The sequence below is a fragment of the Oncorhynchus gorbuscha genome, linkage group LG04, assembly GCF_021184085.1.
Source record: "Oncorhynchus gorbuscha isolate QuinsamMale2020 ecotype Even-year linkage group LG04, OgorEven_v1.0, whole genome shotgun sequence".
Classification (NCBI taxonomy): Eukaryota; Metazoa; Chordata; class Actinopteri; order Salmoniformes; family Salmonidae; genus Oncorhynchus; species Oncorhynchus gorbuscha.
In genome coordinates, this window is record NC_060176.1 from 74,556,396 (window position 1) to 74,583,374 (window position 26,979).

The 26,979-nt window shown below is 44.9% G+C and overlaps 1 protein-coding gene across 2 annotated transcripts in view; it reads left to right on the forward strand.

Annotated features, from left to right (window-relative positions):
• The window catches only part of LOC124034642 (serine-rich coiled-coil domain-containing protein 1-like), a 127,212-nt gene that overhangs the window by 66,341 nt on the left and 33,892 nt on the right, over positions 1-26,979 (forward strand). The window contains exon 10 of one of the 2 annotated variants that reach the window (XM_046348088.1): positions 17,969-18,006. The exons of the other annotated variant lie outside the window; for it this stretch is intronic. Coding sequence (XP_046204044.1) covers positions 17,969-17,971 — 3 coding nt within the window. The 3' untranslated portion in view covers positions 17,972-18,006. The remainder of the gene's footprint in view (positions 1-17,968; positions 18,007-26,979) is intronic. 2 annotated transcript variants of the gene reach the window in all.

Here is a 26,979-nt window from a genome sequence, read left to right on the forward strand (position 1 = left end):
GTCAGTTGTTAAATCTTGTTATGTTCATACATAACATTCATGTTAAGTTTGCTAAAAATAAACGCAGTTGACAGTGAGAGGACGTTTCTTTTTTTTGCTGATTTTACAATGTCAGTTCAATACCATACTATATACAGGGTCAGTTCAATACCATCCTATATACAGGGTCAGTTCAATACCATACTATATACAGGGTCAGTTCAATACCATACTATATACAGGTTCAGTTCAATACCATCCTATATACAGGGTCAGTTTAATACCATACTATATACAGGGTCAGTTCAATACCATTCAATATACAGGAGTCAGTTCAATACCATCCTATATACAGGGTCAGTTCAATACCATCCTATATACAGAGTCAGTTCAATATCATCCTATATACAGGGTCAGTTCAATACCATACTATATACAGGGTCAGTTCAATACCATACTATATACAGGGTCAGTTCAATACCATCCTATATACAGGGTCCGTTCAATACCATCCTATGTACAGGGTCAGTTCAATACCATACTATATACAGGGTCAGTTCAATACCATCCTATATACAGGGTCAGTTCAATACCATATTATATACAGGGTCAGTTCAATACCATCCTATATACAGGGTCAGTTCAATACCATATTATATACAGGGTCAGTTCAATACCATATTATATACAGGGTCAGTTCAATACCATCCTATATACAGGGTCAGTTCAATACCATCCTATATACAGGGTCAGTTCAATACCATATTATATACAGGGTCAGTTCAATACCATCCTATGTACAGGGTCAGTTCAATACCATCCTATATACAGGGTCAGTTCAATACCATCCTATATACAGGGTCAGTTCAATACCATCCTATATACAGGGTCAGTTCAATACCATCCTATATACAGGGTCAGTTCAATACCATCCTATATACAGGGTCAGTTCAATACCATCCTATATACAGGGTCAGTTCAATACCATCCTATATACAGGGTCAGTTCAATACCATCCTATATACAGGGTCAGTTCAATACCATCCTATATACAGGGTCAGTTCAATACCATCCTATATACAGAGTCAGTTCAATACCATCCTATATACAGGGTCAGTTCAATACCATCCTATATACAGGGTCAGTTCAATACCATCCTATATACAGGGTCAGTTCAATACCATCCTATATACAGGGTCAGTTCAATACCATCCTATATACAGGGTCAGTTCAATACCATCCTATATACAGGGTCAGTTCAATACCATCCTATATACAGAGTCAGTTCAATACCATGCTATATACAGGGTCAGTTCAATACCATCCTATATACAGGGTCAGTTCAATACCATCCTATATACAGGGTCAGTTCAATACCATCCTATATACAGGGTCAGTTCAATACCATCCTATATACAGGGTCAGTTCAATTACCATCCTATATACAGGGTCAGTTCCAATAGTGTATTTACAATGTGCCGGGATACTGGAGTGATAGAGGTAGATATGTATAAGGGTAAGATGACTAGGCAACAGGATATAAGATAAACAGAGTAGCAGCAGCTTGAATGTGGATAAGAAGGTCAATGAGGATACAAGGTTAACTCAGAAAGAGGATACAAGATTAACTCAGGATACAAGGTTAACTCAGGAAGAGGATACAAGGTTAACTTAGGAAGAGGATACAAGGTTAACTCAGGAAGAGGATACAAGGTTAACTCAGGAAGAGGATACAAGGTTAACTCAGGAAGAGGATACAAGGTTAACTCAGGAAGAGGATACAAGGTTAACTCAGGAAGAGGATACAAGGTTAACTTAGGAAGAGGATACAATGTTAACTCAGGAAGAGGATACAAGGTTAACTCAGGAAGAGGATACAAGGTTAACTCAGGTTAACTCAGAATGAGGATACAAGGTTAACTCAGGATACAAGGTTAACTCAGGATACAAGGTTAACTCAGGAAGAAGATACAAGTTTAACTCAGGAAGAGGATACAAGGTTAACTCAGGAAGAGGATACAAGGTTAACTCAGGAAGAGGATACAAGGTTAACTCAGGAAGAGGATACAAGGTTAACTCAGAAAGTCAGTGTTGCTCTTTTGTTAGCTGTTTATCAGTCCTATTGCTTGGGTATAGAAGCTGTTCAAGAGCCTGTTGGTGCCAGATTTGATGCAACGGTACCACGTGCCGTGCAGAAGTAGAGAGTCTTTGGCTTGGGTGGTTGGAGTCCGGGCCATCTCCATAAATGTTTGCTCTAAATATTCACGACATAAGCTTCTTCAGCAGACATTGTCACTGGTCTCCACTGGTACTTATTTAAGCTAAGATTGTTCTTCTCCTGTCCGTATCCTTAACCAGCTCATTTAGGTCTCCGTCTCGTCCCCAGTTCTGGATCAACCTCTGCCTCTCCCGACTAATGGTACAGCATGGCAGAAAGTCTTCTTCTTCCCCTCCATGCACATTCTCCCTCTACTCCCTCCTCTTTCTGCCGTCCCTCCATCTGTATCCCATCTTTATGTTACTGGCTCTGTCCTCCTTCTCCCAGGCCACATATCAGTGCATGCTAAGGTGATTGAATGAGTTCTCGCCTGTGTCCAGAGCACAGCTCTTAACCATAACTCTTCTCGGGCTCCTGACACTGAGTCTAGCAAGGGGGGAAGGGATGAGGAGCAGACGCACCATTAAGCCTGATGTAATGCCAGGGGAGTGTGGGGCGGGCCCTGGAGGTGTGGTCTGGGCGGAGGCAGGGTTATTAGGGCCCTGAACAGAAGAGGGTTTTTACAGTGGTTTTACGGTGACCATCAATTTTTACTGGCAGAGGTCCCTCCATCTGCCTGCTGTACAGCTGCAGCAGCTCCCCCCACCTCCCAGACGCAGCCAGGGTCTTGTAAACACAGGAGGCCGGTAAGTGAGGCAGGTGCAACCCAGGGGGAGACGTAAAGGCATGCAGTCAGGGCTTTGGCACTGATCCATACTGGATCAGAGGAAGGTTATGTGAAGGAAGACAGATGTTTCTTCCTGACCTTGTGAACTGACCAGGAGACCATCGTGTACAGGACTAACTCCTGGTCCTACGTCAACAGGACTAACTCCTGGTCCTACGTCAACAGGACTAACTCCTGGTCCTACGTCAACAGGACTAACTCCTGGTCCTACGTCAACAGAACTAACTCCTGGTCCTGTTGTGTCCTGTCCTGTGTTGTCGTGTTTCCTGCATTGTGGACTACTGGAGAATGATCCCTGCACCGTACTGCACTGTAGACCAGCTAGGCCCTGGCACTGTAGACCAGCTAGGCCCTGGCATCTCCCAGTTAAGGTACTGCTAGACCTTCACCCACCCAACCTTCTTCTCAGTCTGACCCTCGACCCCCAATCATTCCACCCCCATAAGCCTTGTTTTCCTGTCAGCCTTCTTCCTCCCACCTCATAGTCCTGTGTCGGCTGAGCGGAGGTCACTGCCTCATGCCCTGGCTCACCTCTGGCTGACCTCTCCAGTCTGTGATCCAGGTGCAGTACGGTCTAACCCAGCCACATACATCCTCTCTGCTAGTTTGGTTTCATTAGGATTTCATCACTGGTTTCATTAGGATTTCTACTGTGTAGTATGAATCAATCACTTTCCCTTTGGTTCATATTGTGGTCCTGTTGCATGATGGGTATACCCAGGTTTCAGTTCTATGACTGTGGTTTGTTATCAAACAGTCCCCTTCCACCCACTAACGGAGCTGTTGCTTTGGCACGGAGAAGGGTGTGTGTGTTGGTGTAATATATGTGTGTGTGTGTGTTGGTACCATGTGGACTGGAGGTGTGAGAGGAGTGAACAGACAGTGGGCTGCCTTGCCTTCTACCTACAGGGCGGTATAGCAGGGAGGGCGGTATAGCAGGGAGGGCGGTATAGCAGGGAGGGCGGTATAGCAGTTAGGGCGGTATAGCAGTTAGGGCGGTATAGCAGGGAGGGCGGTATAGCAGTTAGGGTGGTATAGCAGGGAGGGCGGTATAGCAGTTAGGGCGGTATAGCAGGGAGGGCGGTATAGCAGTTAGGGCGGTATAGCAGTTAGGGCGGTATAGCAGGGAGGGCGGTATAGCAGTTAGGGCGGTATAGCAGTTAGGGCGGTATAGCAGGGAGGGCGGTATAGCAGGGAGGGCGGTATAGCAGGGAGGGCGGTATAGCAGGGAGGGCGGTATAGCAGTTAGGGCGGTATAGCAGGGAGGGCGGTATAGCAGGGAGGGCGGTATAGCAGTTAGGGCGGTATGGCAGGGAGGGCGGTATGGCAGGGAGGGCGGTATAGCAGTTAGGGTGGTATAGCAGGGAGGGCGGTATAGCAGGGAGGGCGGTATAGCAGGGAGGGCGGTATAGCAGTTAGGGCGGTATAGCAGGGAGGGCGGTATAGCAGTTAGGGCGGTATAGCAGGGAGGGCGGTATAGCAGTTAGGGCGGTATAGCAGGGAGGGCGGTATAGCAGTTAGGGCGGTATAGTAGGGAGGGCGGTATAGCAGTTAGGGCGGTATAGCAGTTAGGGCGGTATAGCAGGGAGGGCGGTATAGCAGGGAGGGCGGTATAGCAGGGAGGGCGGTATAGCAGGGAGGGCGGTATAGCAGGGAGGGCGGTATAGCAGGGAGGGCGGTATAGCAGTTAGGGCGGTATAGCAGTTAGGGCGGTATAGCAGTTAGGGCGGTATAGCAGGGAGGGCGGTATAGCAGTTAGGGCGGTATAGCAGGGAGGGCGGTATAGCAGTTAGGACGGTATAGCAGGGAGGGCGGTATAGCAGTTAGGGCGGTATAGCAGGGAGGGCGGTATAGCAGGGAGGGCGGTATAGCAGGGAGGGCGGTATAGCAGTTAGGGCGGTATAGCAGGGAGGGCGGTATAGCAGTTAGGGCGGTATAGCAGTTAGGGCGGTATAGCAGTTAGGGCGGTATAGCAGGGAGGGCGGTATAGCAGGGAGGGCGGTATAGCAGTTAGGGCGGTATAGCAGGGAGGGCGGTGTAGCAGGGAGGGCGGTATAGCAGGGAGGGCGGTATGGCAGGGAAGGCGGTATAGCAGTTAGGGCGGTATAGCAGGGAGGGCGGTATAGCAGTTAGGGCGGTATAGCAGGGAGGGAGGTATAGCAGTTAGGGCGGTATAGCAGTTAGGGCGGTATAGTAGTTAGGGCGGTATAGCAGTTAGGGCGGTATAGCAGTTAGGGCGGTATAGCAGTTAGGGCGGTATAGCAGTTAGGGCGGTATAGCAGGGAGGGCGGTATAGCAGAGAGGGTGGTATAGCAGTTAGGGCGGTATAGCAGGGAGGGCGGTATAGCAGTTAGGGCGGTATAGCAGTTAGGGCGGTAATAGCAGTTAGGGCGGTATAGCAGTTAGGGCGGTATAGCAGGGAGGGCGGTATAGCAGTTAGGGCGGTATAGCAGTTAGGGCGGTATAGCAGGGAGGGCGGTATAGCAGTTAGGGCGGTATAGCAGGGAGGGCGGTATAGCAGTTAGGGCGGTATAGCAGTTAGGTCGGTATAGCAGGGAGGGCGGTATAGCAGTTAGGGCGGTATAGCAGTTAGGGCGGTATAGCAGTTAGGGCGGTATAGCAGTTAGGGCAGTATAGCAGGGAGGGCGGTATAGCAGTTAGGGCGGTATAGCAGTTAGGTCGGTATAGCAGGGAGGGCGGTATAGCAGGGAGGGCGGTATAGCAGTTAGGGCGGTATAGCAGGGAGGGCGGTATAGCAGTCAGGGCGGTATAGCAGTCAGGGTGGTATAGCAGGGAGGGCGGTATAGCAGTTAGGGGGGTATAGCAGTTAGGGCGGTATAGTAGTTAGGGCGGTATATCAGTTAGGGCGGTATAGCAGGGAGGGCGGTATAGCAGTTAGGACGGTATAGCAGGGAGGGCGGTATAGCAGTTAGGGCGGTATAGCAGTTAGGGCGGTATAGCAGGGAGGGCGGTATAGCAGGGAGGGCGGTATAGCAGTTAGGGCGGTATATCAGGGAGGGCGGTATAGCAGGGAGGGCGGTATAGCAGTTAGGGCGGTATAGCAGGGATGGCGGTATAGCAGGGAGGGCGGTATAGCAGGGAGGGCGGTATAGCAGTTAGGGCGGTATAGCAGGGAGGGCGGTATAGCAGTTAGGGCGGTATAGCAGTTAGGGCGGTATAGCAGTTAGGGCGGTATAGCAGGGAGGGCGGTATAGCAGGGAGGGCGGTATAGCAGTTAGGGCGGTATAGCAGGGAGGGCGGTATAGCAGTTAGGGCGGTATAGCAGGGAGGGCGGTATAGCAGGGAGGGCGGTATAGCAGGGAGGGCGGTATAGCAGGGAGGGCGGTATAGCAGGGAGGGCGGTATAGCAGTTAGGGCGGTATAGCAGGGAGGGCGGTATAGCAGTTAGGGCGGTATAGCAGTTAGGGCGGTATAGCAGGGAGGGCGGTATAGCAGGGAGGGCGGTATAGCAGGGAGGGCGGTATAGCAGTTAGGGCGGTATAGCAGGGAGGGCGGTGTAGCAGGGAGGGCGGTATGGCAGGGAAGGCGGTATAGCAGTTAGGGCGGTATAGCAGGGAGGGCGGTATAGCAGTTAGGGCGGTATAGCAGGGAGGGAGGTATAGCAGTTAGGGCGGTATAGCAGTTAGGGCGGTATAGTAGTTAGGGCGGTATAGCAGTTAGGGCGGTATAGCAGGGAGGGCGGTATAGCAGAGAGGGCGGTATAGCAGTTAGGGCGGTATAGCAGTTAGGGCGGTATAGCAGTTTGGGCGGTATAGCAGGGAGGGCGGTATAGCAGGGAGGGCGGTATAGCAGGGATGAAAGCTCCTGAGTAGTGTACAAAGGTGGAGCTGCTTGCAGCAGGGGGTTTGTGTGTTTCGGTCGGGGGTGTGTGTGTTTCTGTGTCTGTCGGAGGTGTTTGTGTTTCTGTGTTTGTCAGGGAGGGTGTGTGTTTCTGTGTTTGTCGGGGGTGTATGTGTTTCTGTGTCTGCAGGGGGGTGTGTGTTTCTGTGTTTGTCGGGGGTGTGTGTGTTTCTGTGTCTGTCGGGGGTGTGTGTTTCTGTGTCTGTCGGGGAGTGTGTGTTTCTGTGTTTGTCGGGGGTGTGTGTGTTTCTGTGTCTGTCAAAGGTGGTGTTTCTGTGTTTGTCTGGGGGTTTGTGTGTTTCTGTGTTTGTCGGGGGTGTGTGTGTTTCTGTGTCTGTCGGGGGTGTTTGTGTTTCTGTGTTTGTCGGGGGTGTGTGTGTTTCTGTGTTTGTCGGGGTGTGTGTGTTTCTGTGTCTGTCGGGGTGTGTGTGTTTCTGTGTTTGTCTGGGGATGTGTGTGTGTTTTCTGTGTCTGTCGGGGGTGTGTGTTTCTGTGTCTGTCGGGGGTGTGTGTGTTTCTGTGTTTGTCGGGGTGTGTGTGTTTCTGTGTCTGTCGGGGTGTGTGTGTTTCTGTGTCTGTCTGGGGATGTGTGTGTTTTTCTGTGTCTGTTGGGGGTGTGTGTGTTTCTGTGTCTGTCGGGGTGTGTGTGTTTCTGTGTTTGTCGGGGGTGTGTGTGTTTCTGTGTCTGTCGGGGTGTGTGTGTTTCTGTGTTTGTCTGGGGATGTGTGTGTGTTTTTCTGTGTTTGTCGGGGTGTGTGTTTCTGTGTCTGTCGGGGGTGTGTGTGTTTCTGTGTCTGTCGGGGTGTGTGTGTTTCTGTGTCTGTCGGGGGTGTGTGTGTTTCTGTGTCTGTCGGGGTGTGTGTGTTTCTGTGTCTGTCGGGGGTGTGTGTATTTCTGTGTCTGTGTTTTCTGTGTCTGTCGGGGGTGTGTGTATTTCTGTGTCTGTCGGGGTGTGTGTGTTTCTGTGTCTGTCGGGGGGGTGTGTGTGTTTCTGTGTCTGTCGGGGTGTGTGTATTTCTGTGTCTGTCGGGGTGTGTGTGTTTCTGTGTCTGTCGGGGGTGTGTGTGTTTCTGTGTCTGTCGGGGGTGTGTGTGTTTCTGTGTCTGTCGGGGGTGTGTGTGTTTCTGTGTCTGTCGGGGGTGTGTGTGTTTCTGTGTCTGTCGGGGGTGTGTGTGTTTCTGTGTCTGTCGGGGTGTGTGTGTTTCTGTGTCTGTCGGGGTGTGTGTGTTTCTGTGTCTGTCGGGGTGTGTGTGTTTCTGTGTCTGTCGGGGTGTGTGTGTTTCTGTGTCTGTCGGGGGTGTGTGTTTCTGTGTCTGTCGGGGTGTGTGTGTTTCTGTGTCTGTCGGGGTGTGTGTGTTTCTGTGTTTGTCGGGGTGTGTGTGTTTCTGTGTCTGTCGGGGTGTTTCTGTGTGTGTCGGGGGTGTTTCTGTGTCTGTCGGGGGTGTGTGTGTTTCTGTGTCTGTCGGGGGTGTGTGTATTTCTGTGTCTATCATCCCTTTGATCCTTTTTGGGTTTCCCACCGAGGTTTGTCTTGTTGCCTGGTTCAGACATGCAACCATACACAGACGAGTATAGTGATACAAACAACCTGTGAAATACTGCCGGACTGTGGAGTCCGACCACTTCTGAAGGTTGGGGTTGGTAAATGATTTCATCATCTGAGAACATTGCTTGTCATATTCTCTAGGTTGTATTATGTGTATACCAACTCGCATCACAAAGTCACTAGTTTCAAAGCAAGGAGGAAGGTTCATGTTCCTTTTTTCTTTGGGGATCTGTGCTGTTTGAGTTTGTCTGGCTGCTGTGCGTGATGCCCGTGATCGTTTGCGCGTGCGTGCGCTTGTGTTGTGTTTAGTGGAGAGTGTGTCTGCCGATAATTTAAGAGTTGCTCTCTGCTGAATCATTATACAGGATTAAATTGAGATAAGTGCGCTGGCTCCTGGCCAGGCAGGCGTGGGCCAATCTGAACAACTACCATGTTCACAATAATGAGATGTCGTCCCAGAGGAGAAGGGCTACACTCCTCCTAGCACCTCTCTGCTCTGCTGCTAGCCACTTCCTGTAGTGCCCTTCCAGCCCCCCTCCTTTATTTGTCACATGCGCCAAATACAACAGCCTTTACAGTGAAATGCTTATTTACAAACCCTTAACCAACAATGCAGTTTGAAGAAAATAGAGTTAATGGTCCTTCTGTAGCTCAGTTGGTAGAGCATGGCGCTTGTAACGCCAGGGTAGTGGGTTCGATCCCCGGGACCACCCATACGTAGAATGTATGCACACGTGACTGTCAGTCGCTTTGGATAAAAGCGTCTGCTAAATGGCATATATTATATTATTATTTTATTATTAGTTAGGAAAATATTTACTAAATAAACAAAACAAAATAAAGTAACACAATAAAATAACAATAATGGGGCTATATACATTGGGTACCGAGTCAATGTGCAGGGGGGACAGGTTAGTTGAGGTCATTTGTACATGTAAGTAGGAGTGGAGTGACTTCGGGGTAGAAGCTTTTAAGGAGAATTTTGGACTGAGATTCGGCTCTCCGGTACCGCTTGCCGTGCGGTAGCAAAAAGAACAGTCTATGACTTGGGTGACTGGAGTCTTTGACAATTTTTTGGGGCCTTCCTCTGACACCGCCTAGTATATAGGTCCTGGATGGCAGGAAGCTTGGCCCCAGTGATGTATTGGGCTGTACGTACTACCCTCTGTAGCGCATTACGGTCGAATGCTGAGAAGTTGTTATACCAGGCGGTTATGCAGCCAGTCAAGATTCTCTCGATGGTGCAGCTGTAGAACTTTTGGAGGATCTGGGGACCAAAGCTTTAGTCTTTTGATATTGACAAATCTTTTCCGTCCCCCGAGGCGGAAAAGGCGTTGTCGTGCCATCTTCACGACTTTCTTGGTGTGTTTGGACCATGACAGTTTGTTGGTGAAATGGACACCCAGGAACTTGAAACTCTCAATGCGCTCCACTACAGCCCCGCCGATGTGAATGGGGGCGTGTTCGGCCCTCCTTTTCCTGTTGTCCACGATTATTTCCTTTATCTTGCTCACGTTGAGGGAGAGGTTGTTAAAAAAAGCCAGACTACGGTTTGCAACTGCACATGGGGACAAAGATCATACTTTTTGGAGAATTGTCCGAAGGTCGGATGAAACAAAAAATAGAACTGTTTGGCCAAAATGACCATCGATATGTTTCGGAGGAAAAGGGGGAGGCTTGCAAGCCGAAGAACACCATCCCAACCGTGCAGCACGGGGGTGGCAACATCATGTTGTGGGGGTGCTTTGCTGCAGGAGGAACTGGTGCACTTCACAAAATAGATGGCATCATGAGGGTGGAAATTATGTGGATATATTGAAGCAACATCTCAAGACATCAGTCAGGAAGTTAAAGCTTGGTTTCAAATGGGTCTTCCAAAGTTGTGGAAAAATGGCTTAACGACAACCAAACCAAGGTATTGGAGTGGCATTCACAAAGCCCTGACCTCAATCCTATAGAACATTTGTGGGCAGAACTGAAAAAGCGTGTGCGAGCGAGGCCTCCAAACCTGACAGTTCCACCAGCTCTGGACACTTGTGGAAGGCTACCCAAAACATTTGACCCAAGTTAAACAATTTAAAGGCAATGCTACCAAATACTAATTGAGTGTATGTAAACTTCTGACCCACTGGGAATGTGATGAAAGAAATAAAATCTGAAATAAAGCATTATCTCAGCTAATATTCTGACATTTCACATTCTTAAAATAAAGTGGTGATCCTAACTGACCTAAGACAGGGACTTTTTACTAGGATTAAATGTCAGGAATTGTGAAAAACTGAGTTTAAATGTATTTGGCTAAGGTATATGTAAACTTCTGACTTCAACTGTATATATGCATAGTCACGTGCATATTACCTCAATTACCTCAACTAACCTGTGCCCCCACACATTGACTTTGTACCGGTACTCCCTATATATAGTCTTGTTACTGTTATTTTATTGTTGCTCTTTAACCATTGGTAATTTAATCTTTTTTTTTTACAAAAGTAAATTTTTGTAAATACCTCTTGAAACTACCCCTCCCGGATCCGGGAGAATTGTCATCAACTACACTAATTAGCATAACGCAACGGACAAAAAAATCTTACGAGAAAATATTAATATGAAATATAGTGAAATATAGTGAAACAGAGCTTAGCCTTTTGTTAATCACCCTGTCATCTCAGATTTTGAAATTATGCTTTACAGCCAAAGCAAGACAAGCATTTGTGTAAGTTTATCGATAGCCTAGCATAGCATTATGTCCAGCTAGCAGCAGGAACCTTGGTCACGAAAATCAGAAAAGCAATCAAATTAAATTGTTTACCTTTGATGAGCTTCGGATGCTTTCACTCACGAGACTCCCAGTTAGACAGCAAATGTTTATTTTGTTCCATAAAGATTGTTTTTATAGCCGAAATACCTCTTGTCCACGTTTTGTTGAGAAATCCACCGGAAATTGCGATCACGACAACGCCGGAAAAACCCCTCCAAATTAAATCCATAATATCGATAGAAACATGGCAAACGTTTTTTATAATCAATCCTCAAGGTGTTTTTCAAATATCTATTCGATAATATATCAACCGGGACAATTGGCTTTTCAGTCGGAGCGAGAGGAACAATGCCCGCCTTTGTCTATTACGCACAAATCACTCTGAGAGCCACCACCTGACCAGTGACTCAATGTTGTCGTTCACGCTCATTTTTCTAAATAAAAGCCTGAAGCTATGTCTAGTGGTTGTAGACACATTAGGGAAGCCATAGAAAAAGGAATCTGGTTTATATCCCTTTCAATGGGCAATGTGGATGCAGAGGAACACAGGGGTTTCAAAATAAGAGTCAATTCCTGATTGGATTTTCCTCAGGTTTTTGCCAGCAATATCAGTTCTGTTATACTCAGACAATATTTTTACAGTTTTGGAAACTTGAGTGTTTTCTATCCTAAGCTGTCAATTATATGCATATTCTAGCATCTAGTCCTGAGAAATAGCCTGTTGAAAATAGTGCCCCCTAGCCATAAGAGGTTTTTAACACTTATTTTTATAAAATAAATGTTTGGTTAAGGGCTTGTAAGTAAGCATTTCACTGTAAGGTCTGCACCTGTTCTATTCGGCGCATGTGACAAACAAGATTTGATTTTGATTTGATTTAATTGGAGGCCTATGTAACCCAATTACCAACAGATTGGAGGCCTGTGCGACCCAATTACCAACAGATTGGAGGCCTGTGTGACCCAATTACCTACAGATTGGAACCTGTGTGACCCAATTACCAACAGATTGGAGGCCTGTGTGACCCAATTACCAACAGATTGGAGGCCCGTGTAACCCAATTACCAACAGATTGGAGGCCCGTGTAACCCAATTACCAACAGATTGGAGGCCCGTGTAACCCAATTACCAACAGATTGGAGGCCCGTGTAACCCAATTACCAACAGATTGGAGGCCTGTGTAACCAACAAGTGTCATTGTTGCAGCTTTCTATTAGTCATGCCTTTGCACCAGTGAGCAGGGTGAACTTGGTGTCCGTGATAAGTTTGTCAAGGTAACGAACGATGGTCTAAAGTGCTGACAGAAGGCGTGGTGCCCGGTGGGCCAGTGCCCGGTGGGCCGGTGGGTGACTGTCAGCAGAAGGTGAGGCGTGCTCCAGCAGTCCCCCTTCTCCCCCGCGGGCAGGGGGAACAGAACGGGGAGGCAGCACCTCGCTGGGGACAGATGGCCCGACAGACAGGAACAGCTAGGCACAATGAACAAGTTAATAAATAATAATCTCAACAATGACACTGACTACAGGAGGAGGAAGAGGATGGGACAGGAGAGGACAGGCAGCCTAGTTACTGTACACACAGGCAGAGAGATACTGGAGGAGGATGAAGAGGAGGAGGAATAGGACAGGGAGGCCAAATACTGTTCACACAGGCAGGGAGATACTGGAGGAGGAAGAGGAGGATGGGACAGGACATGCAGGCAGCCTAGATACTGTACACACAGACAGGGAGATACTAGAGGAGGAAGAGGAGGAGGACAGGACATGCAGGCAGCCTAGATACTGTTCACACAGGCAGGGAGATACTAGAGGAGGAAGAGGAGGACAGGACAGGACATGCAGGCAGCCTAGATACTGTTCACACAGGCAGGGAGATACTAGAGGAGGAAGAGGAGGACAGGACAGGACATGCAGGCAGCCTAGATACTGTACACACAGGCAGAGATACTGGAGGAGGATGAAGAGGAGGAACAGGACAGGGAGGCCAGATCCTGTTCACACAGGCAGGGAGATACTAGAGGAGGAAGAGGAGGACAGGACATGCAGGCAGCCTAGACACGGTAGACACAGGCAAGGAGATACTGGAGGAGGGGGATGACGGACTGGACAAGCAGCCTAAATGCACACGGGCAGGCCAGGGAGATGCTGGAGGTGGGAGAAGAGACAGGCAGGCAACCTAAATGGAGGAGGATAAAATAGTTAATTTTCCAGGATACTCCCACTTTGAGCTAATAGTCCTTATATGCACTGTATCATTGTTATATTATGGTGCCATGACACTGACCGGCAGGCAGAGCACATGGTCCTCGATGGGCTGTTTGCTGTGAGATGTCGAGTGATTCTGGAACTATTGTTCCAGAACTGGCCTATCGAGAGCATCCTGACCGGTTGCATCACCGCCTGGTATGGCAACTGCTCGGCATCCGACCGTAAGGCACTACAGAGGGTAGTGTGTACGGCCCAGTACATCACTGGGGTCAAGATTCCTGCCATCCAGGAACTACACACAAGGCGGTGTCAGATGAAGGCCCCAAAAATTGTCAAGGACTCCAGTCACCCAAGTCATAGACTGTTCTCTCTGCTACCGGACCAAAAGGCTCCTTAACAGCTTCTACCCCCAAGCCGTAAGACTGATGGCTTCTTTGTTTTTACATTGCTGCTACTCACTGTTTATTATCTATGCATAGTCACTTTTCCCCTACCTACATGTACTAACCAGTACCCTGCACATTGACTTGTTATTGTTACTGCTACTCACTGTTTATTATCTATGCATAGTCACTTTTCCCCTACCTACATGTACTAACCAGTACCCTGCATATTGACTTGTTATTGTTACTGCTACTCACTGTTTATTATCTATGCATAGTCACTTTTCCCCTACCTACATGTACTAACCAGTACCCTGCACATTGACTTGTTATTGTTACTGCTACTCACTGTTTATTATCTATGCATAGTCACTTTTCCCCTACCTACATGTACTAACCAGTACCCTGCACATTGACTTGTTACCGGTATCCCCTGTATATAGTCTCCACATTGACTTGTTACCGGTATCCCCTGTATATAGCCATATTCTTGTTATTTTATTTTTTACTTTAGTTGATTTGGTAAATATTTTCTTAACTTCTTGACGCTACCCATCCCGTTAGCGGGATCATTTTCGTCAGCAACCGCTGAATAGCATAGCGCAACAGTCAAATAATATTACTAAAAAATATTCATATTGATGACGCAACGGACAAAAAAATCTAACTAGAAAATATTCATATTCATGAAATCACAAGTGCAATATTGTAAAACGCAGCTTAGCCTTTTGTTAATCCACCTGTCGTCTCAGATTTTGAAATGATACTTTACAGCGAAAGCAGTCCAAGCGTTTGTGTAAGTTTATCAATAGCATAGCATAACATTATGCACACTAAGCATTAAGTAGCTAGGTCACGAAAATCAGAAAAGCAATCAAATTAATCGTTTACCTTTGATCTTCGGATGTTTTCACTCACGAGACTCCCAGTTACACAACAAATGTTCCTTTTGTTCCATAAATATTATTTTTATACCCAAAATACCTCTGTTTGTTTGTCGCGTTATGTTCAGAAATCCACAGGAAAGAGCAGTCAGGACAACACAGACGTATATTCCAAATAATATCCATAATGTCCACAGAAACATGTCAAACGTTTTGTATAATCAATCCTCAGGTTGTTTTTCAAATATATATTCGATAATACACCGCTCAAAAAAATAAAGGGAACACTTAAACAACACAATGTAACTCCAAGTCAATCACACTTCTGTGAAATCAAACTGTCCACTTAGGAAGCAACACTGATTGACAATAAACTTCACATGCTGTTGTGCAAATGGAATAGACAACAGGTGGAAATTATAGGCAATTAGCAAGACACCCCCAATAAAGGAGTGGTTCTGCAGGTGGTGACCACAGACCACTTCTCAGTTCCTATGCTTCCTGGCTGATGTTTTGGTCACTTTTGAATGCTGGCGGTGCTTTCACTCTAGTGGTAGCATGAGACGGAGTCTACAACCCTCACAAGTGGCTCAGTTAGTGCAGCTCATCCAGGATGGAACATCAATGCAAGCTGTGGCAAGGTTTGCTGTGTCTGTCAGCGTAGTGTCCAGAGCATGGAGGCGCTACCAGGAGACAGGCCAGTACATCAGGAGACGTGGAGGAGGCCGTAGGAGGCAACAACCCAGCAGCAGGACCGCTACCTCCGCCTTTGTGCAAAGAGGAGCAGGAGGTGCACTGCCAGAGCCCTGCAAAATGACCTCCAGCAGGCCATAAATGTGCATGTGTCTGCTCAAACGGTCAGAAACAGACTCCATGAGGGTGGTATGAGGGCCCGACGTCCACAGGTGGGGGTTGTGCTTACAGCCCAACACCGTGCAGGACGTTTGGAATTTGCCAGAGAACACCAAGATTGGTAAATTCACCACTGGGGCCCTGTGCTCTTCACAGATGAAAGCAGGTTCACACTGAGCACATGTGACAGACGTGACAGAGTCTGGATACGCCGTGGAGAACATTCTGCTGCCTGCAACATCCTCCAGCATGACCGGTTTGGAGGTGGGTCAGTCATGGTGTGGGGTGGCATTTCTTTGGGGGGGCCGCACAGCCCTCCATGTGCTTGCCAGAGGTAGCCTGACTGCCATTAGGTACCGAGATGAGATCCTCAGACCCCTTGTGAGACCATATGCTGGTGCGGTTGGCCCTGGGTTCCTCCTAATGCAAGACAATGCTAGACCTCATGTGGCTGGAGTGTGTCAGCAGTTCCTGCAAGAGGATGGCATTGATGCTATGGATTGGCCCCGCCCGTTCCCCAGACCTGAATCCAATTGAGCACATCTGGGACATCATGTCTCGCTCCATCCACCAACGCCACGTTGTACCACAGACTGTCCAGGAGTTGGCGGATGCTTTAGTCCAGGTCTGGGAGGAGATCCCTCAGGAGACCATCCGCCACCTCATCAGGAGCATGCCCAGGCGTTGTAGGGAGGTCATACAGGCACGTGGAGGCCACACACTACTGAGCCTCATTTTGACTTGTTTTAAGGACATTACATCAAAGTTGGATCAGGCTGTAGTGTGTTCCACTTTAATTTTGAGTATGACTCCAAATCCAGACCTCAATGGGTTGATAAATTTGATTTCCATTGATCATTTTTGTGTGATTTTGTTGTCAGCACATTCAACTATGTAAAGAAAAAAGTATTTAATAGAATATTTCATTCATTCAGATCTAGGATGTGTTATTTTAGTGTTCCCGTTTTTTTTTTTGAGCAGTGTATATCAAACGGATGTGTAGGTTTTTCAATAACACCGGGAGAAACAATGGCCGCTTTACTCTGTAGCGCAAAACTCACTCTGAGAACCTTCACCTATCCACTTACGCAATGTGATCTTTCACGCTCATTTTTCAAAATAAAAGCCTGAAACTATGTCTAAAAACTGTTGACACCTTAGGGAAGCCATAGAAAAAGGAATCTGGTTGATATCCCTTTAAATGGAGGATAGGTATGCATAGGAACAGAGGTTTCAAAATAAGAGGCACTTCATGATTGGATTTTCCTCAGGTTTTTGCCAACAATATCAGTTCTGTTATACTCATAGACAATATTTTTTACAGTTTTGGAAACTTTAGTGTTTTCTATCCTAATATGACAGTTATATGCATATTCTAGTTTCTGGGGCTGAGAAATAGGCAGTTTTTGCCAAAAACGAAAATACTGCCCCCTACATGCAAAAGGTTAAGTCTTTCTTGAACTGCATTGTTGGTTAAGGGCTTGTAAGTCAGCATTTCATGGTAAGTTCTGTATTGTATTTGGCTCATGTGACAGATAAAGTTTGATTTGGTTTCATTGCTGTTCTTATCAGTAGGATGTTCTTCCATCTGCCCCCACTGACTCACTGCAAATGGTGATTGGTGCAAATATTAATTGACTGTATGAGCGGGTTAATATAATTACTATCATACCACTGGATGTCAGTAGGGATGACAGGGCGCTAAATGATTCATAGTCTGTCTCTCTCTCACCCCCTCAGCCTTTTGTTAAAGGTTAAGTCAGATTACCATTTTAACAGAGTTGTCTACTCTCAAGTTCCCTTGTTACTTGTCTATTCTATTCTACTTTGCTGCCTTCTGTTGTCTGGCACCAGTGATGTTTCATCCTTCCTCAGAACACACTGTTATTGTATCCTCTTTGTATCCTTTTGTTCTCTTCTCTAACTGTCACTCCACCATCACTCACCATTACTCATTGATTCTATGTCCCCTCTCTGTTCTCATCTTCTTTCTTACATCCCTATTCCTGTGTCCCTCTTTCTCTGCCCCCCCCCTCTCCTCCATGTTCATCCCCCCTTTTTCCATCTCCTTGTCTCCTTTTTAGATTCCCCTTATTGCTTACTTTTCTTTTGCTCCCTCATATTCGTTCTATTGATCCCATTCTTCTCTGTCCTCCGATGTCTCCTTCTCTGGCTTCACTACCCTGTGTTGCACGTAGTCCTGTTAGAATGCTAATTCCAACCATGGTTAACTTCTCTTCGTTCTCCACATTTCTGATGTATGCCATCTGTCCCTTTATGTCCTCTCTTCACGTTGCCACCCAATAAGCATCCAAATGTCCAGTCCTTTTTCTTTAACAAGTTCCCCCGAGAACAATATTGTCAGAATTAGGAGACTTTATGGTGTTTAAATTTATTTGTGACAATTCACAGATTATTGCTCATGTAGGAAGGGATGTTTCCACAATATAATTTAATTCATGTAAACAATTCATGTTGTATGTATTCATCGTGTTTGTCTCTAACATACTCATCTCTCCATATTGTTGTTTTCCCATTTCCACTCCTTGGCTTCGCAGTGACCAGCATCATGTGATGTGGCTGAGGCACCATGCAGGTAGGAGATCTCTCTCTCTCTGTGATGCAGCCAGTCTGCCTGTCTATCTGTCTGCCTGTCTGTAATCAAGGCATGGTGGCACTCCCATCCCTCCCTCTAATCACCAAACACAGAAAACATCCTAATAATGTCATCCTAAATGAATAAATCCCAATGTCCCAATACCACTGAAGGTGTTCAAAACAATCACATTGGATTTGCTTGCATCTCCTCCATCACATTAAACGACTGTCCATGTAGGTGTGCTGTCTTTTCATTTTGATCGCTGTCTCTTGGTGAGCAGTCTCCCATGGTTCCATCCTATGGCAGATTAGAATGGATTTAGAATGGATTTTCATACAGTAAAGGTCAGAGTATGACATGTCTAGAGAGTCCAATAAAACCAAACATTTACAATGACCAAAAGCAGAGAGAATGCCAAGTGTGCAACGACGTCATCAAGGCAAAGGGTGGCTATTTTTAAGAATCTCAAATATAAAATATATTTGGATTTGTTTAACACTTTTTTGATTACTACATGATTCCATATGTGTTATTTCATAGTTTTGATGTCTTCACTATTATTCTACAATGTAGAAAATAGTAAAAATAAAGAAAAACCCTTGAATGAGTAGGTGTGTCCAAACATTTGACTGGTACTGTAAGTATTCAGACCCTTTAGTCAGTAGTTTGCTGAATACTTTCCAAATGCACTGTGAATTTTGTTAGTGTCCCCTTTAGCTAACACCGTAACGTTGGCTAATCTTCCTGGGGTCCAACACCAATTAATAAGACATTACAAACCATTTTAAGTGAAGACTTTACAATCATTTAACAATCAGACCATACAGACAGGTATTTTAATTGACAGGAAACACATTTAACATTAAATTGATGGTTTCTATTTCCTCTCCCAGTCATATGGTCTATCGCATTAGATGTTCTTATTTTTTTTCTAGAAGGTGGATTTACTTTTTGCCTGAGAAATATGGATTAGGTAAAGAGTTCCATTCAGCTATGGCTCTATGTAAAACTGTTGATTTATGTAGAATTTGTCCTTTGCTTGGGTTGTCTTTATATGCCCTTAATTTACTATCGGAAGACTGGAAAATAATTTGTTTTCAACATGATGCCATGAGAGATTCTGATGCATTTGGATAATATTCATATAGATAGAGCAATGAAGAGATGATCTGGCAGCCCTGTTTAGAGCAATGAAGAGATGTTCTGGCAGCCCTGTTTAGAGCAATGAAGAGATGATCTGGCAGCCCTGTTTAGAGCAATGAAGAGATGATCTGGCAGCCCTGTTTAGAGCAATGAAGAGATGATCTGGCAGCCCTGTTTAGAGCAATGAAGAGATGATTTGGCAGCCCTGTTTAGAGCAATGAAGAGATGATCTGGCAGCCCAGTTTAGAGCAATGAAGAGATGATCTGGCAGCCCTGTTTAGAGCAATGAAGAGATGATTTGGCAGCCCTGTTTAGAGCAATGAAGAGATGATCTGGCAGCCCTGTTTAGAGCAATGAAGAGATGATCTGGCAATGAAGAGATGATCTGGCAGCCCTGTTTAGAGCAATGAAGAGATGATTTGGCAGCCCTGTTTAGAGCAATGAAGAGATGATCTGGCAGCCCTGTTTAGAGCAATGAAGAGATGATCTGGCAGCCCTGTTTAGAGCCATTTGGAGCTTTTTCATATCTTTCTTTGCTGTAGATGACTGGATAGTGTGATAGGACCAGGGATTTAATCACCTGATTCAGAGTGCAAGACGTTACATACTCCGAACATTTTCTTGTAACAGAAATTCCCTTACCCATAACAATATTATCTGACGCCTAGTAGTTTTCTTTCTTCACTCGCTCTACATGCGTTCTATTCATTGACAAATTCAATTGGTGATCATCAGCAAGTATATATCTTGAAACAAATACAATACATTTAGCTTTAGAAATGTTCAACACCAATTTGTTCATATCAACCCACCATTCTTAGTTTACTACTCAGTACATCTGTTAGCTCATTACATTCTGATGCTGCGCTATACATTGTAGAGTCATCATCATACATTGCCAGTCTTGCTTTGTTCATTACAGAAGGTAAAGACTATATACAGACACCTGTTAGTCAAGCTTATTGAGGTAGTATGTACATGTAGGTACATGTAGGTATCGTTAAAGTGACTATGCATATACAGTGGGGCAAAAAAGTATTTAGTCAGCCACCAATTGTGCAAGTTCTCCCACTTAAAAAGATGAGAGAGGCCTGTAATTTTCATCATAGGTACACTTCAACTATGACAGACAAAATGAGGAAAAACATCCAGAAAATGACATTGTAGGATTTTTAATGAATTTATTTGCAAATTATGGTTGAAAATAAGTATTTGGTCAATAACAAACGTTTCTCAATACTTTGTTATATACCCTTTGTTGTAAGTCTTCACAAGGTTTTCACACACTGTTGCTGGTATTTTGGCCCATTCCTCCATGCAGACCTCCTCTAGAGCAGTGATGTTTTGGGGCTGTTGCTGGGCAACACGGACTTTCAACTCCCTCCAAAGATTTTCTATGGGGTTGAGATCTGGAGACTGGCTAGGCCACTCCAGGACCTTGAAATGCCACTCCTTCGTTGCCCAGATGGTGTGTTTGGGATCATTGTCATGCTGAAAGACCCAGCCACGTTTCATCTTCAATGCCCTTGCTGATGGAAGGAGGTTTTCACTCAAAATCTCACGATACATGGCCCCATTCATTCTTTCCTTTACACGGATCAGTCGTCCTGCTCCCTTTGCAGAAAAATAGCCCCAAAGCATGATGTTTCCACCCCCATGCTTCACAGTAGGTATGGTGTTCTTTGGATGCAACTCAGCATTCTTTGTCCTCCAAACACGACGAGTTGAGTTTTTACCAAAAGTTATATTTTGGTTTCATCTGACCATATGACATTCTCCCAATCTTCTTCTGGATCATCCAAATGCTCTCTAGCAAACTTCAGACGGGCCTGGACATGTACTGGCTTAAGCAGGGGGACACATCTGACACTGCAGGATTTGAGTCCCTGGTGGCGTAGTGTGTTACTGATGGTAGGCTTTGTTACTTTGGTCCCAACTCTCTGCAGGTCATTCACTAGGTCCCCCTGTGTGGTTCTGGGATTTTTGCTCACCGTTCTTGTGACCCCACTGGGTGAGATCTTGCATGGAGCCCCAGATCGAGGGAGATTATCAGTGGTCTTGTATGTCTTCCATTTCCTAATAATTGCTCCCACAGTTGACTTCTTCAAACCAAGCTGCTTACCTATTGCAGATTCAGTCTTCCCAACCTGGTGCAGGTCTACAATTTTGTTTCTGGTGTCCTTTGACAGCTCTTTGGTCTTGGCCATAGTGGAGTTTGGAGTGTGACTGTTTGAGGTTGTGGACATGTGTCTTAACAAGTTCACACAGGTGCCATTAATACGGGTAACGAGTGGAGGACAGAGGAGCCTCTTAAAGAAGAAGTTACAGGTCTGTGAGAGCCAGAAATCATGCTTGTTTGTAGTTGACCAAATACTTATTTTCCACCATAATTTGCAAATAAATTCATAAAAAATCCTACAATGTGATTTTCTGGATTTTTTCCCCTCATTTTGTCTGTCATAGCTGAAGTGTACCTATGATGAAAATGACAGGTTTCAGCTTTTTTTGGTCCTCCAATAATTGGTATTGGTCGCTGAAATATCATTACCGGTCGACCTCTATATTGGAGTGGCCATCACAAAGCCCTGACCTCAATCCTATAGAACATTTGTGGGCAGAACTGAAAAAGCGCATGTGAGCAAGGAGTCCTACAATCCTGACTCAGTTACACCAGCTCTGTCGGGAGGAATGGGCCAAAATTCACCCAACTTATTGTGGGAAGCTTGTGGAAGGCTACCCGAAACGTTTGACCCAAGTTAAACAATTTAAAGGCAATGCTACCAAATACTAATTGAGTGTATGTAAACTTCTGACCCACTGGGAATGTGATGAAAGAAATACAAATCTGAAATAAATCAGTCTCTACTAAAATAAAGTGGTTTTCCTAACTGACCCAAGACAGGGAATTTTTACTAGGATTAAATGTCAGGAATTGTGAATAACTGAGTTTAAATGTATTTGGCTAAGGTGTATGTAAACTTCCGACTTCAGCTGTATATGACATGGAGCCATAGGTTGGAATCATAGCATTCCCCAACTTGTCCACTTTGCCTGTAAAATATGAATTAAAGTAGTTTGCAATGTCCTGTGGTTTTGTAATAAATATTCCCTCTGATTTAACAAGAGGCGTACATATTCAAATTCCTTCCCATAATAGCTTTCAACGTTCTCCAGTTTTCCCATCACCCTTCACTTCATTCAGGTTGTGCTGATAGAATCCCTTCTTCTTTCCTTTGTTTAGCTTGGTCACAATATTTCTTCATTCACAATAACTTTTCTTATCAAACAGAGTGCCAGATTTATCTGCTGAGTTTTTTTTTTGGCATCATAACATTGAATCATGAAATTTCTCAGCTCATCATCAATCCATGGAGCACTGTTTGACCTGACAGTGCATTTTCTCAAAGGGGTGTGTTTATCAGCTATACTCAAATCATTTCTTAAAGGGGCGTGTTTATCAGCTATACTCAAATCATTTCTTAAAGGGGCGTGTTTATCAGCTATACTCAAATCATTTCTTAAAGGGGCATGCTTATCAGCTATACTCAAATCATTTCTTAAAGGGGCGTGCTTATCAGCTATACTCATAAATCATTTCTTAAAGGGGCGTGTTTATCAGCTATACTCAAATCATTTCTTAAAGGGGCGTGTTTATCAGCTATACTCATAAACCATTTCTTAAAGGGGCGTGTTTATCAGCTATACTCAAATCATTTCTTAAAGGGGCGTGCTTATCAGCTATACTCATAAATAATTTCTTAACGGGGACGTGCTTATCAGCTATACTCATAAATCATTTCTTAAAGGGGTGTGCTTATCAGCTACACTCATAAATCATTTCTTAAAGGGGCGTGCTTATCAGCTATACTCATAAATCATTTCTTAAAGGGGCGTGCTTATCAGCTACACTCATAAATCATTTCTTAAAGGGGCGTGCTTATCAGCTACACTCATAAATCATTTCTTAAAGGGGACGTGCTTATCAGCTATACTCATAAATAATTTCTTAAAGGGGTGTGCTTATCAGCTACACTCATAAATCATTTCTTAAAGGGGCGTGCTTATCAGCTATACTCATAAATCATTTCTTAAAGGGGTCGTGCTTATCAGCTATACTCATAAATAATTTCTTAAAGGGGCGTGCTTATCAGCTACACTCATAAATCATTTCTTAAAGGGGCGTGCTTATCAGCTATACTCATAAATCATTTCTTAAAGGGGCGTGCTTATCAGCTACACTCAGCTATACTCATCCTTATTACACACTTCTAACCATTGCCCATTCTTAGACTCACCCACAAATGAGTCCTGATTGAACCCTCTGTAGGACTTTGGGTAGATTACAAATGCCTTTGGTATTTTAGTTTTCCTAGTGAGTGCAACCAAGTTACGATCACAACAACCTAGTGCCACTGATACAGCTTTAGAACAATGTTCAGCCATTTTAGTAAAAATGTGATCGTTACAAGTTGATGTGATACCGGACCTATTATGTTATGGTTGGTAATGTCATAACATGGGTCAGGATACATACATTGGCAACAGAAATACATTTCTTTTTCATTGGACAGTTGGTGTTTTAAAAAAAAATCTCTTTACCTCCCCCTATTTCCCTATTTTTATCAGATACCTTATCCAACATTTAGCAAATTACATCAAGATATTTCACATGAAATCTATAGCAGCAACCAACTAGTATAGGTCCTTCCGTTGTTTTGCTGGAATATGATTCTAGATGTAAACTGCAGCTCCACCCCCATATCTACTTCTGAACAAATTGTATCCATGTATAGAGATCTCAGCATCCTCAAAAGAAGAGTCCAAGTGAGTCTCTGATATTGCCAATACATATTGTTTGACTGCACTAGACAGCATATTTCCTGATTCTTGTTTCTTAAACTGCATATATTCAAGTCTTAAACTGCATATATTCAAGTCTTAAACTGCATATATTCAAGTCTTAAACTGCATATATTCAAGTCTTAAACTGCATATATTCAAGTCTTAAACTGCATATATTCAAGTCTTAAACTGCATATATTCAAGTCTTAAACTGCATATATTCAAGTCTTAAACTGCATATATTCAAGTCTTAAACTGCATATATTCAAGTCTTAAACTGCATATATTCAAGTGAGCAATTTAACAGACCTTTCTTTGGTCGATTTACAGTATTTGGAATCTGAGAGAGAGATACTCAGTCAGTGTGTGTGTGTGTGTGTGTGTGTGTGTGTGTGTGTGTGTGTGTGTGTGTGTGTGTGTGTGTGTGTGTGTGTGTGTGTGTGTGTGTGTGTGTGTGTGTGTGTGTGTGTGTGTGTGTGTGTGTGTGTGTGTGTGTGTGTGTGCGTGCGTGCGTGTCAACTGTATGAACTAAGAGCTTTAAGGAAACTTGCATGAACATTTAATGTATAGTTGCTCAGTGGGAGCATTAAACGTGTGATCACCATCGCTACACTGACTGTGTGATAAAAGTTAAGTGCATTCCTACCCAGTGTGTTGACACTCAGTGAAATATGGAGCCTATAAGAACGTTCAGCACCTTCCCTTTACTCACTGTAGTGCACAGTAATTACATGGCTAGTGGGTCTCTGCCGTGTGTGTGTGCGTGCGTCAGAGCTGGAGTGGCTAATTTAGTGCATGTAAGGCTGTTCTCTTTCTTCCTCTCTTTCCCACTCTCTTTATTTCTCTCTCTTTCCCTCACTCTCTCTCTCTCTCTCTCTCCGCCTGTCTCTTTTCATTTTTCTGACTCCAGACCTGGACTTATTAATGAAGGGACATTTGTTTCATGAATGCTGAAAGAGGCCCCAGAGTCCGGTGGACAGGCCTCTCGCAAAAGTTTTCCAAATTTCACCTTCCATTGATCCAGTGGAAGTGGCCCTTCCGTGCAGGTCCAGCCAGCAGCACAAAACCCAGCCCGGGGAATCAGTAATGCCCAACGTCCCTTCTGATCCTGTGAAACGCAGACGCTGCGCTGAAGGGCATATATAATGGAATTTCATTAATCATAGCCCAGGCAGGGGCTTTGGTCTGTTGTGTTATAATAATGCAGACCTGGCAGGCACTGTGGACTAAAAAGCATGATGGGGAAAGAACCCATCCTCGCTAACAAACAGTGAGTTTCTTTGCGTGTGTGTGACTTCGCGGCTCCACTTGACAGTCTGTCCTGTGGTCTTGGGTAAACAAGTAACTAATTGATGTGGCCATTGTAAACAGGGTTAGAGTGGAGTGTGGGTTGAGTCTCTACTGCCTGTCGATGTGCTGTGTCAAGAGAACTGTGTGGCAGTGACTCAGTCACAGCACTCTGGTGGGTCATAGTCAAGGTCAGGTGCTGCATGGAGGGATCATGATTCCATTGAGGGTCAGGCTAAATGCGACCCATCTAATTACACTAATTAGCTGAACAATGTCCTCATCAGAATGGAATGTGAACGCACAATTAAAGACGGGGGCACAGACCTGATTGAGGTTTCTCAGAGTGTTATCGTTATGGTAACCGTCCCACTTTAAAACGGAGACGGTGAATAGTGTTTTATTTCGTGTTTTTGTGTGAAGAGAGCATTGTTTTGCTGATTTCTGCCAATTTATCTTTTTGTAGTTTGGAATAAGTAGTCAAATGTAACCTGTAACTTAAACTCACGAGCAGTGGTGGGGTGGCGACTGTGGTGGTAAGTGACAGGCAGAGGGATGTGTTAAGAATGCCGCAGGGCACACTGTCTATTCCTGGGGCCTTTAGCTCAAGCTTGTAACACTCCTGAATGCTGAAAAAATACTTCATTTTGTTCTTATTAATATTATTGTTTTTTTGTTGTACCAGAGCAGGACATGAAAGTGGAAGGATTGAATGATTCAACAGACACCCATATTGGTTTGAACTAACTCCTCCACAATCCGCTGAGAACTGTTTGAAAAAGTCAAGCCTGCTTCCTGTCATGACTCCTCGCGTGAAATGAATCTGCTCTTTTTGTGAGCTTTTGGTCTCGGTTCCCCTGAGGCATTCAGTGATGGCAAGGCTAAGGCTAAACCGTTTTTATCAAAGCCCTTCTGTCAACATCACCAGATATATGAGCTATCGTTCCACAGCGGCTGACATTCAGCCATGATACTCATGCTCTCTACAAGTGCTGTTAATGGGCTAATTACCCATAAGTATGAGGCAAGTCATCGAGGCTATTGTGAAAGGATTTTTCTAGTATTAAATTAGCGTTACTTTTCATTAGCGCAACTGCCGCTATTTGTTTTAATGGTTGTATTAAAGAGCTCTGATTTAATCAAGTGCTACCCATCAGAACGAGAGAAATTAGCCAAGCGAGACGTTGACAAGCTAAGTTACATTGGGTTTCTCTTCCCTAATAAAGTACTGAACATGATTAGTATTGCATGTTGCTCTGTTTTATCCATATAGTGCTTAGGGAGTCATGTGCTAGGAGCACCTGGGTCTATCCCCTGGACTGATGCACCATTGACTCTCATGCAGACTTTGTGTTATGTTCTATGTTCTAATCTCTTTCTATGTCAGGCCCATGGGCTTAGTTTGGTTGGGGTGTGTGTAATGAACACAAGCTGTGCTGACTACCTGTGTCCGTATGAGTCCCAGGAAAGACCATACCGAGCCATCTGTAGCTTCACTGCATTGGCCAGTGGCAAAATCTCTCGTCTAAGGCTCCTTTCCTGTTTGGCTAATTCAATGGCTGGTTAATTAAAATACCTGAAATAGTATTTGATCCCAGGTCTGGTCTAGATTGTGAATACCTGAGTGAGGAGATACAATGGTTTCTGTTCTTCGTACTGTAAAAAACATATCTAAAGCACCAATAGCTAGCCCAGTTT